The 13,841-nt window shown below is 43.0% G+C and overlaps 1 protein-coding gene across 1 annotated transcript; it reads right to left on the bottom strand.

The window, feature by feature from the left end:
* Window positions 1–473: 473 nt before the first annotated feature.
* Window positions 474–12,474, bottom strand: slc35e1 (solute carrier family 35 member E1). The gene is made up of 6 exons (XM_080770060.1): window positions 12,038–12,474; window positions 10,327–10,397; window positions 7,538–7,675; window positions 4,681–4,806; window positions 3,479–3,724; window positions 474–2,288 (listed from the first exon to the last, which is right to left on the bottom strand). The coding sequence occupies exons 1-6, from the start codon at window positions 12,366–12,368 to the stop codon at window positions 2,070–2,072; spliced, it is 1,131 nt and encodes a 376-aa protein (XP_080626186.1). The 5' UTR covers window positions 12,369–12,474; the 3' UTR covers window positions 474–2,069.
* Window positions 12,475–13,841: the final 1,367 nt, after the last annotated feature.

Genomic DNA, 13,841 nt, shown 5'->3' with positions numbered 1-13,841 from the left:
ATATGTTTCAAAAAAGTGTCTTCATTACCGTAAAAGTTTGAAGACATTCATTGACAAGATGCCAGGTGGCAGTAACAATCAATCAATCCTCATGAGGGGGGACTTTGCCCCATTCAAGTTATTCAACACATGAGTCACACTTCTCAGAGACGCGGTTAAGTAAAGGAGTGGACATTTTGAAGCTTAGCCTTCGGTGGACTTATTGGGGATGATTGTTCTGAATCGACAGTTCACACAGCTCCTCCAAACCTGTTTTAAAAAGGTATGTTGTTTAACAGGATTTCCAGACAAAAAAGGAAGAAGAAAATAAAACATAATACTTAAATGGGTCTGACTCTGGAAGCACATACCCTTAATGACGATCTAACCCATTTTCCAAAAAGCTTTTTTTATATATATATATATATATATATATATATATATATAGAAGTGCCTGCTGATGACAAATCACTGAACTAAAATTCAAAATGTCACAGGGTCCCTTAAATCGTCGTTTATTAGAAATAGAACCACTCTTGTGGTCAAAGGCTCCTTTTCCCATGCCAACAATACCCTCACAGTAATTCATCAACAGTAATGTTACTTCCCTCTGAAAGTAAACGAAAAACAAACAAGCTAAAAAACAAATAATCTAAAAGAATATTAAAGGTATGGCTTGCTGTGGAAACAAAGGTTAATGAGATGCTTTCAGGTGGTCAGTGAGGACCATTTCTATTCTCCACGTCGCATTCACACAACATTACTGCTCTGTCTAACACCTAGGGCTGGGCAATATATCAATGTTATATTGTGATATGAGAACCAGATATCACCTGGGATTTTTGATTTGTAATAGTGTTGTCTTTTCCTGGTCTTTTTCACTTAAGCCTTTTTTTTAGAGCGGTGCAACCACTCCAAGGAACAGCAATGTCAGTGTTCACCTATGTGACGTTAATGAGCACCAGTATGACTAGGAGTACCAGTAGGGGCGCTGTTGTGCCAGAAACAGAGAGGGATAGTGCTGCACTGTTGCCTGTTAATGAGAGAGAGAGAGAGAGAGAGAGAGAGAGAGAGAGGAGGGGGGGGGGGGGTGGGGAGTTGCACCACTCAGTTCACACGGGTGTGATTTTTTTTTTAAAGGCATTTGAAATGAGCAGATGTACAGGCACAAATTAATGCAAGATATTTGATCAGAAATCCTGACATTTTATTTTGTCCCATTATTGCCCAGCCCAACTAACACCTTATAATAGCCCACTACTGAAACCAGCGTTTACCGTGACCGTCTCTCCTCCTCAAACACGACCAGCCCTAATCCCTGGAAATAAATGAACAACGATATGCAGCTGTCGATAAAGCAACGTTACGCAGGAGGAAGGAAGCGAGGGGGTGGTTGACCACACTGGCTCCCTTTCGTGATCGACACATCTCACTGTAGGCAAAATTAACCCATTCTGACCTGAGATCAGATTCATACGAGGTTTCCACTGGACACACTCTGGTCTGATCAACCCATTCTGACCTGAGATCAGATTCTAAAAATGTCAGTCGTTCTTCGAATTTTTCAAAAATAGCAGACCTACAAGCTCGTATCGCGCCACTCGGTGGCGCGATATGAGCTTGTAGATCTGCTATTTTTCAATAGGTAAAGCATAACATGATGCTAACACCAAAATGGGTGCCCGGTCAGAATGGGTTAAAATCTGCACACTAAAAAAAAAAAAAGACTCCCGTCTGCCAGTATTTGTTAGAGCAACGTTTCCACCGGGGCTCGAAGCATTTGGTTTTTTTTTGGCGTGCAGATTTTATTTATGTCACTCACATGACAAACTACCAAGACACCTGGCCCTACTCGGTATGGGACGACGTGCGTGTCTTCTGCACCGTTTGACACGACTCACTGCCCCCCGCGGCACCTTTAGCGACGAGCACTTGCCTTTCAGTCTCTTCAGGCATGGTGAGGGAGAGAGAGGGGGGGGGGTGGGTTCATCACAGACCCCTCCCCCCCCCGCCCAGGATATACGTACAGTAAAGTCCATCAGAGAAGGCTGGGTGGGTGGGTGGGTGTTCGGGGGGGGTGGGGGGTTGGGTTACACCACATACTGGTGGTTCCCTGCTCCGTAGTTCATCGTGTAGGCCTGTCGGCTGTACTGGAAGTGGTCCGTGAGCACGGAGCTGCGGCCATGCTGGACGTCCAAGACGCCGTTCATCTGGACCTTGTCCAGGTTCAGGGCCGGCTGTTCGAAGGACGCCAGGTCCTGCTTGCTGGACGGGAGCAGCTTCTTCTCCTTGTTGGCGTCGTACTTGGCCTGTGTAAAGTTATACACACACATCATTAATGTATAAACACACACGGGCTGGCTTCAGAGCAGTAGCGGGCCCGAGCCGTTAAAGACACTACTGGAATAAGACATTAGGTATTAGTTACACAACAGTGCCAACATGTTCCACTCATGATTGACTCAGGGTTTACATTCTTCGCAGTCTTCAGTCTGTTCAAAGGCAACAACACGTAACCGAAAAGCACAAAACAAGTTGCACCACCTCACACTAAGTTGAAACTAGTTATAGCTTTTAAGTCAATTATAACGCATTATTAAAAGCCCAAATAATAACTAGTTTGAACTTAGTGTGAGGTGGTGCAACTGGCTCCATATCACCAAGACACTACATGAGGTCCCCACAGACCCACTGTACACAGAAAAACATCCTCGATGGGGCAATGTGTTTAGTGCTGGGCTGAGGGGACAAAAGCCTCTCACGTCATTTGCGGGTTGGGAAGAAATGTCACCACAACGTGGTGGCATTTCATTAATTTATCTTAATAGCAAAATGGGCACCATGTGGAATATGGTGAATAGAAAGTGCTAAGCGTGTGATTGTTCATATCAGAAAGTGTGTCCGATAACCTTGGAATCAATAAGTCACATTGATATCATAGTCTACCGTGAATGACTGCTACTGCCGGTTGTACTGGATTTCACATGCAATAAAGTAATAAAAACTAAATAACAAAAAACATTCCTCCTCCTTTGATGGAAGTTTTTCTTTGCTTTATTTAAAGATGTATTATTCACAGGAGCTGAATGTGGGACTCTTGGTGACAGGGGGCGGGATGTCTAGATACCAGGGCCCATGAGTTCAAAACCTTTTCATCCTCAAAGTCATGATCTGAGATTTGGATTTTTGTGTAACCCAATTAGGATAACTTTGTTATCCCATCTGTGGTCACAGAATTATCTCAAACATTATGTCAATAAGACATCTAGGTTTGACTAATCAAATAATAGCTTCAATACCCAAAATCTAAATCTGGTCCACTCGGATAGGTATTAACCACTTAAACCCCAGCATCCATATTCTGCGGAAAACGCACAGAAAGGCCACTAGCCTAGAGTCCTGAAGGACTCGTGGACAACCACGCAGGCACGCATAGGGTTCAAGTGGTTCAAAAGGTTTTGAACTCTTGGGGCCTTTTACCCATCAAACAGAGTCTTACCTTGTTGTAGAGGAAGACGCCCACAATGGCGGTCATCATTCCCATGAGGTTGGTGGACGTGACCGGGTTCCGGAGCAGCAGCAGGGAGCAGCTGATGACCATGATCCTCTTGGTGGCGTTGGCCACGGCGTAGCTCAGGGGACTGACCAGGTTGAGCACGCTGAAGGCGACCACGTTCTGCGCAAAGTTACAGAAGCCGCTGACCAGCAGCAGCATGAAGGTGGGGGCAAAGTTGGACATCTCTGCCTGGGTGGGAAGAGAGCGAGACGGGACAGCACGGCACGGTCAAATAGTCAGCTGCAGCAGCGCTGAACCACTGCATCGATTACGTGTCGTTTACACATGATCATGTATTTATACACACACACACACACACACACACGTTCATGTTTTTATTTATTTATTTGTACATTCTATACCATGACGACAGTCTTCCTGGTCCAAAACTGAACACCACTAGACGTCTATCCCCTACAACAGGGGTGGCCACCCTTTTTTGACTTGAGAGCTACTTTCAAAATTACCAGCTCAACGAGATCTACGCACCTGAAAATAGATTAAATATGTACCTGGGGGTGCTTTAGAATAGCGGCGCTGGCAAAGACAAATGCACTTGGAAATGGGAAATAGAGGGGGAGAAATGGAATAGGTAGGGTTTTTTGTATTTAATTTATAATGCTACCGATGTTTGTGCACAACAACACTGAAAACAAAATGTCACATTGTGGACTTGAGCTGACAGGCGCCTTTTGATGTCAATCAATCAAGTCACCTTTAACTCAAGTGGCAGATGCCAAGAATTGTCTTTTATATATTTAATTGAAATATTCTTTAGGAGCATGTCATGTGATCTACCTGTGCAGCCTTTGTGATCTACTGGTAGATTGCGATCTACCTTTTGGGCACCCCTGCCCTACAATGTCTCCCTGCAGCTTTCCTACCGTCTGTCTCTACTACAATGTCTCCCTGCAGCTTTCCTACCGTCTGTCTCTACTACAATGTCTCCCTGCAGCTTTCCTACTGTCCGTCTCTCCTCCAATGTCACTGTCGCATCTTTCCTACACGCCCTCCCTCTCAGCCGTTTTTTCCATCCTAACAGGAGGGAGAGACGGGGAACGGCATGTGGACAGGGGAGAAAGATAGAAGGGAAGAGAGAAAGAAAAGAAGAAAGAAAGAAAGCAAGAACTAACAAACAAACTCACCATATCTCCATTCACTAGGAAAGCAGACAGGTCCACCAGAATCCAGGTTGGAACCATAAAGATGACGGCATTAAATCCCAGAACGTTGAGGAGCCTCAGATGATGAATCCTTGTGTCTTTCAGCACCTGAAACACAGCAAGCGACAGCCGCTTGTTATAGTGTTCTTTCATTTATTTTTTTAAGGTTTAAGGTTTTTGGCTTTTGTGCTTTTATTGGCATTTGTTTTTATGCGTTTATGTAATCAGAAAATGAAATCGGTAAAAGCTTAGTAGTAAGAGCTATATAAATTATATAAATACACCTTGCAAACAATAATACAAAAATAAATAAAAACATACGGCTCAACAAGGACAGACATCCCATTATGAGGAGACATAATGGAGATAACAGAAGCAGCCAGGGAAACGTGGTCAACAGACCATTGCAATACATTCTTTCAACGCAGACCAGTAAATAAGGCGACGTTAATGTCCAGATTAATAATTCCTCTTTGGCAAGTAACCTTGTTCCCAGTTATTTTATTTAGAGAAGCAAATTATTTCTTGAACCCCTTTTCTTCCTCCCCAATTTAGTCGTTATGCCAGGGTATGCGCGTGACATCATCATCATCATACCCAAAGTTATGCGGGGACGATACAGAGTGGCAAAAAAAAAAGCCTTTACAGCCCATACATCCAAAACAGAAAATCTGATTGTGTTAAACGTTAAACTTTTTTTTCCCCACTCACTTTATGCATGCGCATACTTTCTTTTAATTCTTCCCCACACACATATGTCTGTGTTGTCACTGCTGTTGTACTGACTCACCTGCCAGTGAGGAGCCCCCACCAGGAGGAAGTAGAGCCTTCGTCCTACTCCTCCCGCCCCATCACTCCATGCTGACAGGTGCCGCCCCCAGCCCGTAGAAACGCATGCAGTGACAAATATCACCCTCCCCGCCCGAACACGGGCCAATTGTGTTCGTAGACGCCCGACAAAGCCGGTTGCACCACAGTGCCAATCGACCCTACAACCTTCTGTGGTGGTGGGCAGGGACTTTACCACTGCCCACCACCACAACCTGCTTGTTTCCAATTTAATATCCATTATCCATCCGACAAGACGATAAAGCCTGGAAAAAAAACAACTGCCAAAGGAATCGAACCATAAATACAGCAAGTACTAAAATGCTGTCCAGCCTACCAGAACTTCATGTACAGTAGCCCTGTACTCCCCGTTAAGACATATTCGGCATTAGTTCTTGTTAACTCAAGGTTCCGAGTTCATGCCCTCATGGTCCCTTCCAAATATCACAAATGAAACCGAGAATATTGCCATATATAATTATTCTGGTAAATGTAATGGCTTTGTCTACTGTACATAGCATTTAACTCCTGATGCAATTTCCCGCTAAATTACATTTAAGATTATGTTGGATGTACTGAGGTTTAAAAAAAGAGAATACAGAGGAGCACTCTCATTTTGTCTTTGCCAACCAATCTCAAAATAAATGCTTCAGGCCGTTGCATGGTCATATCTTATCTCCTGCTTTGCAAGTACAGTAGTATCCATTCTGAATAAACTCAAATGTTCACATATACAGTTGATAAGGAACTAACAATGGAACGGTTACATTTTCTAATGCCAAATTGCCAGAGCTATCCACACAAGCTGAACTGAAAAGAGATGTTACATTGAGGCTGTGTATGAAAGCAACTCTGGGCCAGGCTCCATACAAATAAATATGACAACAGTTCAGCAGTTCCTCATGTTGAATACCCAGCACCAACAGACACAATGTTCTATTTTTACAATCATGGCTCGAATCAAACCAATCATATGATCATTAAACAGAGTACCCCCCCCCCCCATTATTTATTCATGAAATGTATTTATTTATTCATTTTAATTGGGGTTAAATTAAGGTTTTAATGAATAATGTAATGTTTTGCATTACACTGATATGAACTTTGTAGTCTCACATGGCTGTAAAAGTGGTTGATTGCTGTAATTATCTGCTGGCCAGGGACTATGAGACGTAGTTCTGGAGCTAATTCTGGGATGGTCGTTGAGCTGCCCTTGCTAAATAAATAAATAAACTAATAAATGTGTTGGTGCTGCAGTGCTCTCTCTACCCAACCAATAAATGAGATGCCATCCTTCACTGTAATTGCTCCATTTTGTAATAGGGCTGAAGTGTTTAAAGGGGAATACCACTCAATTTCAACACAGAATGGGGGGGACTTTATTATTTCCACACAACAACTCTAAGGTAAATTAATGACATAGTAAAATGTTGAAAATGAGTGGTGTTCCCTTTTAAATAAAATAAATTCTAGTTAAATATTCTCAAACTTAGAAACCTAGAATTGATTAGAAAATGTTTCACTTTTTCCACAAAATGTTCAGACCCGAGACTCAAATTCTTATTCAAATGTTTTAAAACATACTTTTATTGCTACATGTATAGCAACAACTAATGAGACACAGAGGTAGCTCCCAGATTGAAATGTAGAACGTATAGGTTGCAACAGGTCTACTCTAAATGGGTTAAAACTAGGAAAGCGCACCCATGTAATTTTAGATTATTTTGCGTTGGCCATTCAAAGATATCAGATGTGCTGCGCTGCCAGCATGCACATCCGCTATTTTACTTCTTTTTTTTTTTATCTTGAATGCGTGAAAACCACAGATTTAGAAGGCATTTGTAGGTCTTATTGGCATTAAATATATTGTGCTTTTCTAAATTGACCAGAAAATGTCAGTGGTCTTGGACTCTCCGAAAGTGGGATCTACTCAAACTGTTGGCATCGATCTGGCTCAGATTCAGAGCATGTCGTCTTGTGATGCAATCATTCATTCATTCATTAACTGTACCTTTTTAGAGAAGATGTTCTGAAGCGAGAAGCAGAGGGTGGCGGCCAGAGCGCTGATCAGTCCAGACAGATCAAAGGACAGCTCGGTCACTGTGGCCAGCAGCACCCCTCCAATGATGGGGATGAGAGACACGTACACCTAAACAGAGGACAACAACACAAGGGGGAAAGTAGGCCAGTGTCAGACAGCAAGCGCAAGCAGCCACAAGACAAATGGCATTCCCATGTTAAGTAGACTGAATCTAGAGCACACAACAAGGTTTTTTATTAACCAAGGTTTGGGTGGAAAAGCATCGCCTTTGCAGGTCCCACAGATAATCAGGGGAAGATACAAGAACCTCATGAATATGCAGCGCAAGTCGTTCCGTTAAATAAATCCTCCTTAATAGACAAGACTTTTTCCAGACGTAAATAAAAATAAATAAATGCCGGCCTGGACGGCTGGCGTAGCCGTCTGGGCGCCTAGGGCTGCTAATGCTACCTGACAGCGTGTCACGGGTTCGACTCCCAATTCCAACAAGCTTTGCTGCATGTCAATCCCCATCTCTCTCTCTCCCCACATTTCCTGTCTGTCTACTTTCCCTATCAGTGATCCCAAACCCAAAAATATAAAAGATAAATAAATGCCTGTCCGCCCAAATTACTGTGCTCTGTTGGGCATACATACTGTCATACACACACATAATTATTTTATTTATTTTTTGCCTGCAACAAACTATAGACTTATAATGATGTTTTCTGCACAATTATTATATTTTAGTACCTTACTTGTATATGATAATGTATTAATAGATTACTTGTACTATATTTATTATATTGGACAGTACAGTACTTGCAGAGTTTTCTGCACAATTCCACGGCACATACATGTCATGAGTATGTGACAAATAAAGGTCTTTGAAATCTTGTAAACCATGAGACCTGCTTCTCTGAGAAAATGTCATTAAGAAAGACTGTGCTCTGACCTCAAGAGTTAAGAGAAACACAGGTTTGCATCAACGTGACGTACACTGCGCACAGCACAACTCAGTAGCACTGTAACACAAAGTTTAGCAAGCATGCCCAAAGGACTCTAGATATAACAGTACCATAGAACTTTCACACAAATGTCTAAATGCCATAGAATACAGCAGACCTAATGTACAGTACACCTCCAGAACGAAAAGAGTGTAGTAAAAACAATAAAGTGTGGAGAGGAAAATCAAGGTCCTAAGCAGACCAACTTGTTTGGTTAATTATTTAACCAAGGTTATTCCTAACAGGATGCGACTTAAGGACACTGAATGAATGGGCTTGGCCACACTGGCAATAACCGCTGTATACACCCGCCGTCGTGTTATGTACACATACCTAAAGAAAATATACTTGAGCACTCAACTGGTCTGCGCGCGTTTTATTGTTTTGTCAGCATGAGCACACTGGCCCTCATTTATCAACGTGGTGTAGACCAAATAATGGGCGTAGGTACAGCGAGATCGCCGCAATTTTCGGCATTTCATCATTCTACTGGGACTTTGACGTACCTCACGCCAAAGCTCACGGTGAAATGTACACTCCATTGATAAAATTATAAATGAGGGCCAGTGTCACCAGACCCAGATGTGCCCGTTTGATCTCAGTCAGTGCCATTGTGTATTTGAGATATCCTGACTCTGAAGATTGACAATGAAGTGTTTCTGCACTCAAGAGCTGGACAGAGCGAAAATAAAGGCCTGGTTACCGACTACCAAGGCTAGGACAGAGCTGAACAACATCATAAATAAAGGCCTGGGTACCGAGGCCAGGACAGAGCTGACCAACATCATAAAGGCCTGGGTACCGAGGCTAGGACAGAGCTGACCAACATCATAAACGATGCAAACATAAACTGAAGAGTACAGCGAGTGCGTGCATTGCGTATGTCTTTTGTCAATATACCATGATTCTTAATCAATTTGAATGTATAAAAAACCTTTAGTGTACTGTGAATGGCTGTACTTTTTACAGCACGTACCCTTGTTTGGACTCATTAAAGCCCCGTCAACATCTTGCCTTACAGATTTCATACTTTAATTCCTCATTTTTGTTAAAGCGTACTTCAACACAGCATTCCGTGTTGCTTCCTAACAGTGCAGCATGCCAACAGTCAGACACAGTAGCACATCTCTGACATTTGTCTATACCCTGCATTACGACCAAGCCAGACCCCGCACTGTTAGTGTTAACTAAACATGACAGACTGATGCTAGACTGAGGCTGGGACTCCTAAAGGCAGCATTTCAGCCAAAGTAGAAATAAATAAACCAGCCAATTCATTGCCATTGATCAGAAACATTTCTATCTGAAACGAAAAGAAAAGAGACTAGTGATTTGTGGGACGCACTAGCTCCACACGTCAACGCAGAACATTAAGTAGGTTAGTTAGACTACTAGTAGACTTACAATGCACATGGTGATTTGTTAGTTGTGGATGCCAGGTGTCTCAAGTTGGCCAGTAATGCTGCATAACATTTGTTTCATATTTTGAGTTTAATGCAGTTTCCAGCCTTGCACAAGCGCACGCATGGTCATGGCCGGCTACTCACACACACACACAGTCGCGCACGTGCACACACACACCCAGTCGCGTGCGCACAAACACAAACACACACACACTATATAGGACAAAAGCCTCTACAGACGAAAGAAATACGAGATGTTGTTCCGGCTCAAGTTATGCCACATCACCACTCCGGCGCACATTCTATAACACTTCCAGGTACAGTGCAGGTCCTGTGCCAGATTTCCCAGATTGGGTTGGGCCCAACTCACCTTAGTCGTCTGCTTCTCTTTCATGATAATTCTTGACAGCAGCACGACCCATATCGGCATTGTGGCTTTGACTGTGGGGGTTAACAGGGAGAAGGGATCATGTCACATTTAAAATACACACAGCGACCAGTTTGTTTACTTGAGGTTGTTCTGTGCCAAAGAATGTTAGAAAGCGGACACGGATGAAAGGAATTTTTAATCGCTTTCAAAACGTAGGAGACATACTTTCTTTACATGAACTACAATAAAAGCCCTATGTCGTGATTTGAATGTCTCAATGTGGTGTGTCAGACACACACACACACACACACCCTTGTCAAACAGCAAAACGTGTCACACTTGAGAATTCTCCTAACCCTAAAGGCAGTGTCTGCGTCATTAACTACCGCACCGTTGATAAGCAAGATTCCACTGTGTCTTGACGTGCGTGTACTGTGTAAGAGCAATCTACGGTGTTTTAAAAGACACAAAACATTATTTAGCAGTGAAGGTGTAAGTCAGTCACATAACAGTTCATATGCATCAACCTAAAGTGGTGTCCACACACAAAGCACTACAACCATAAATGTAAATATATCATTCACCACGGTCATCATCTTCCATCCACTACTAAAACCATATGTTCATGTTTATAGTTGTTGTGGTTGGTGTGGTGGTGGGCGGCGTGGGCCCTTTACAAGTAGGGTAAAAAGAGAAGTGGAGAAGTGCTGTGCTGAGTTTTGAGTGACACAACCCCCTTGCAGGACCACACAACATCCTGAGTGGTAGTTTAACCACGAGAGAGTCCATTAGCTGGAAGAATGTTCTTTCAGGAGTTAAACTAAGACTTTAGATTTTGCTGTGTGCTAGACAAGTTTAGGGACGTGTGTTAACCCCCCCTGCTAACGGTCCCTAGCCATCAGGAGCTATTTAGTCATCTTAAAAGAAGTCACAAGCTGTCCCTTTAGGAGTAATTGAAGTCCACGCAAAAGGGAATTTCACACCAAGCGTGCTTTTAATTATGACTTAAGGGGAAACTAACCCAATCACATCGTTGCTGACAAGAAGAGTCGCTTCTCTGTTGGCACTGTGACTGATCGGGCAAACTGAGCTAGCCTAGCTGGCATTAGCAGGGCTGTTGCCTCAGAATTTGTGACCTATCCAATTCGGTGACTCGGTGTGCACGAAGTTAATGAGTAGCAATTTAAAAGATAGGTTTTATTATTACAACAATGGGAAATATGTTGTGTTTTTAAAAAGGTGCATTTTATATATCTTATTTTGTATGTCAAAATCGAATCAAATGCATTTGAATGTTGTGACGTTATTTATTTGGTCAAACACTTTTCGCCATACAATAATTATTATTCTACCAGCTTCCACCATAGTAGTTAGTTAGTCCTACTACTGCAAGAGTCAAGGGATCAATTTTAATAAAAAACGAGAATTCTACTCTATTCATAACTTATATTGAATTATATATTAGATTTGTATTTATCTAAATATTGACATGAACTGAAGAGTCACGGAATTCTCCAAGTTGCCAATGTCCGTGTAACCAGCGTCTAGCTAACATCAGCTGGCGCATTAAAGGGGGGTGGACACATCAGCAAAGACCTTCTCCAGTTCTCCTCCGCTCCGTCCCCCACCGGTGCTTCTTCTTCACACAAACAGTGTAAACACACAACTAAATAAAAAAGTCCCTCAAATAAAATCAGTCCCACGTACTCACCAGTGTGCGCATACGAAACGGGAACCTTCCATATGCTGAAGTGCGCCGAGACGGACGCGAAATACTTCCCGAACGCCAGCGGGAGGATGTACCAGCGGTAGTAGTCGCGGGGCAGGTCCGTCTTCGGGACTCCCCATGCCCGCAGCAGCGGCGGCAGGAACGCGACGATGGAGAAGATGTGGAACAGCGACACGGTCACCGGGTACGGGAAGCTGTTCAGGATGATCTTGTTGACTATGTTGCCACCGGAGCTTACCGTATACCAGCACGTGCACAGGAAGAAGATGCGGACCCCTTCTCTGCCTGGGGGACGCTCCCCCACCGCAGCCATCTTCACGTTCCAAGCCGAGGAGGACGAGACGAGTCACCGCACCACCGGCACGCTAGCTAGCCTAGGCTGTGTTGTTGCGTGCGTGTTGTGTGTGCTGGTGGGTGGTGACCATACGTGGTGACAGTACTGTATCGAAAGACTCCCATAGCCCGGACGAAGTGAGCACTTCCATTGGTTGGCTGGTTGTCAGGGGCAACGGGGTTTAATTGATTCTTAAACTTTTAAGCTTACCTTTTCTCATTTTGTAATATGGCACAAAGAAAACGACACGTTTTGAATACGTTGTATGCAGCACATACTTACAAGATCAATTTTTATACTAAATTAAGTAATTTTAGGTAAAATTAATCATTCATTACAATGTACCCCAGTCTACAGCTATATACCTTCAAAGATCTACTAAATGAAACTGAAGCTAAACTCATCAGATCAGAGATTAGTTATTACAACTACGTTATGTACAATGCCTGATGTGTATTGATTAAATTGTTCCTATGTCAAATGTTATTTACTGTTTTCTGGATGTTGCCAGACCAGTGGTTCTCAAAGTGGGGTTTAGGGACCCCCAGGAGGCAAAATTGGTTAATATTGTATCTCTTTAACTACTTTAACCAAATGTTATACTTTAATAGATCTACAAGCTCACATCATGGCACATTGTGATGTGAGCTTGTATACTTTAAAAAAAATTTATCAAGGACCCCCATACATTTAAAGTTGACATGAACATGAAGTGGAACCACTATGCAGCCAACCTCACGTCACCAGGCATTCCACCTTGGAGGAAGCTGCTGCTTTAGGCCCCAAGGTTAATTAAATAAGGTTAGGCAGCGAATACGTACGGTGGACTCCATGTTGCTCCCTAGAACGAAAGAAACATGCGCAATTGAGACAAAGGAAGCTGAACGCGGAAGTGTTGGCTGCATATAGCCCATTGCGCATGTTTATTTCCTTCCAGGGAGCAACATGGAGTCCACCGTACGTTCTTCGCTTCCTAACCTTATTTAATTAACCTTGGTAGGCCCTAAAATTATGATCACGGGAAGTATTTTGGGTACTTCTGATTCCGCCTTGTGGTTTCCTGCCAGACGACTACAAATCATTGACTACAACATGACGAAAGTTACCATCCACTCCCGGCGGACCCGACCGGATCATGAACCTGAAATGGAATGCTGCCCAGGACCCAGTTTATTTTTAAATGTATACACTTCAACTACCCACAATATCTTAAACAGTTTCTAGTATCATCCACTACCAATTTGCAGTTGAGGCACTCCGCCCAACCCTATTTTTCTGTTCCAACAGTCTCCAATGCATTGGGTAGGAAAGCATTTGTATTGAAAGCCCCCTCTGATTGGAACAATTTACCAACACATATTCGAACCATCTCATCAAAAATGCAGTGTCTTCCTATTTTACGACATCATGTACATGCCCATGACCATCTCACTCCATTTTATCTATTATCTA

This window comes from Protomyctophum bolini, assembly GCF_963924005.1.
Source record: "Protomyctophum bolini genome assembly, chromosome: 8".
Lineage (NCBI taxonomy): Eukaryota > Metazoa > Chordata > Actinopteri > Myctophiformes > Myctophidae > Protomyctophum > Protomyctophum bolini.
The sequence above is the reverse complement of the archived record's forward strand: the minus strand, read 5'-3'. Positions and strand labels throughout refer to the sequence as shown.

Excerpts from the sequence above, each read along its gene's own strand:
- slc35e1 (XM_080770060.1), bottom strand. The coding sequence starts at position 12,368 with ATGGCTGCGGTGGGGGAGCGTCCCCCAGGCAGAGAAGGGGTCCGCATC. Across the intron at positions 4,807-7,537 it reads AGAACATCTTCTCTAAAAAG|GTGCTGAAAGACACAAGGAT; the intron begins GTACAGTTAATG and ends GCTGTGTTTCAG. Across the intron at positions 3,725-4,680 it reads TCCTAGTGAATGGAGATATG|GCAGAGATGTCCAACTTTGC; the intron begins GTGAGTTTGTTT and ends CTTCCCACCCAG.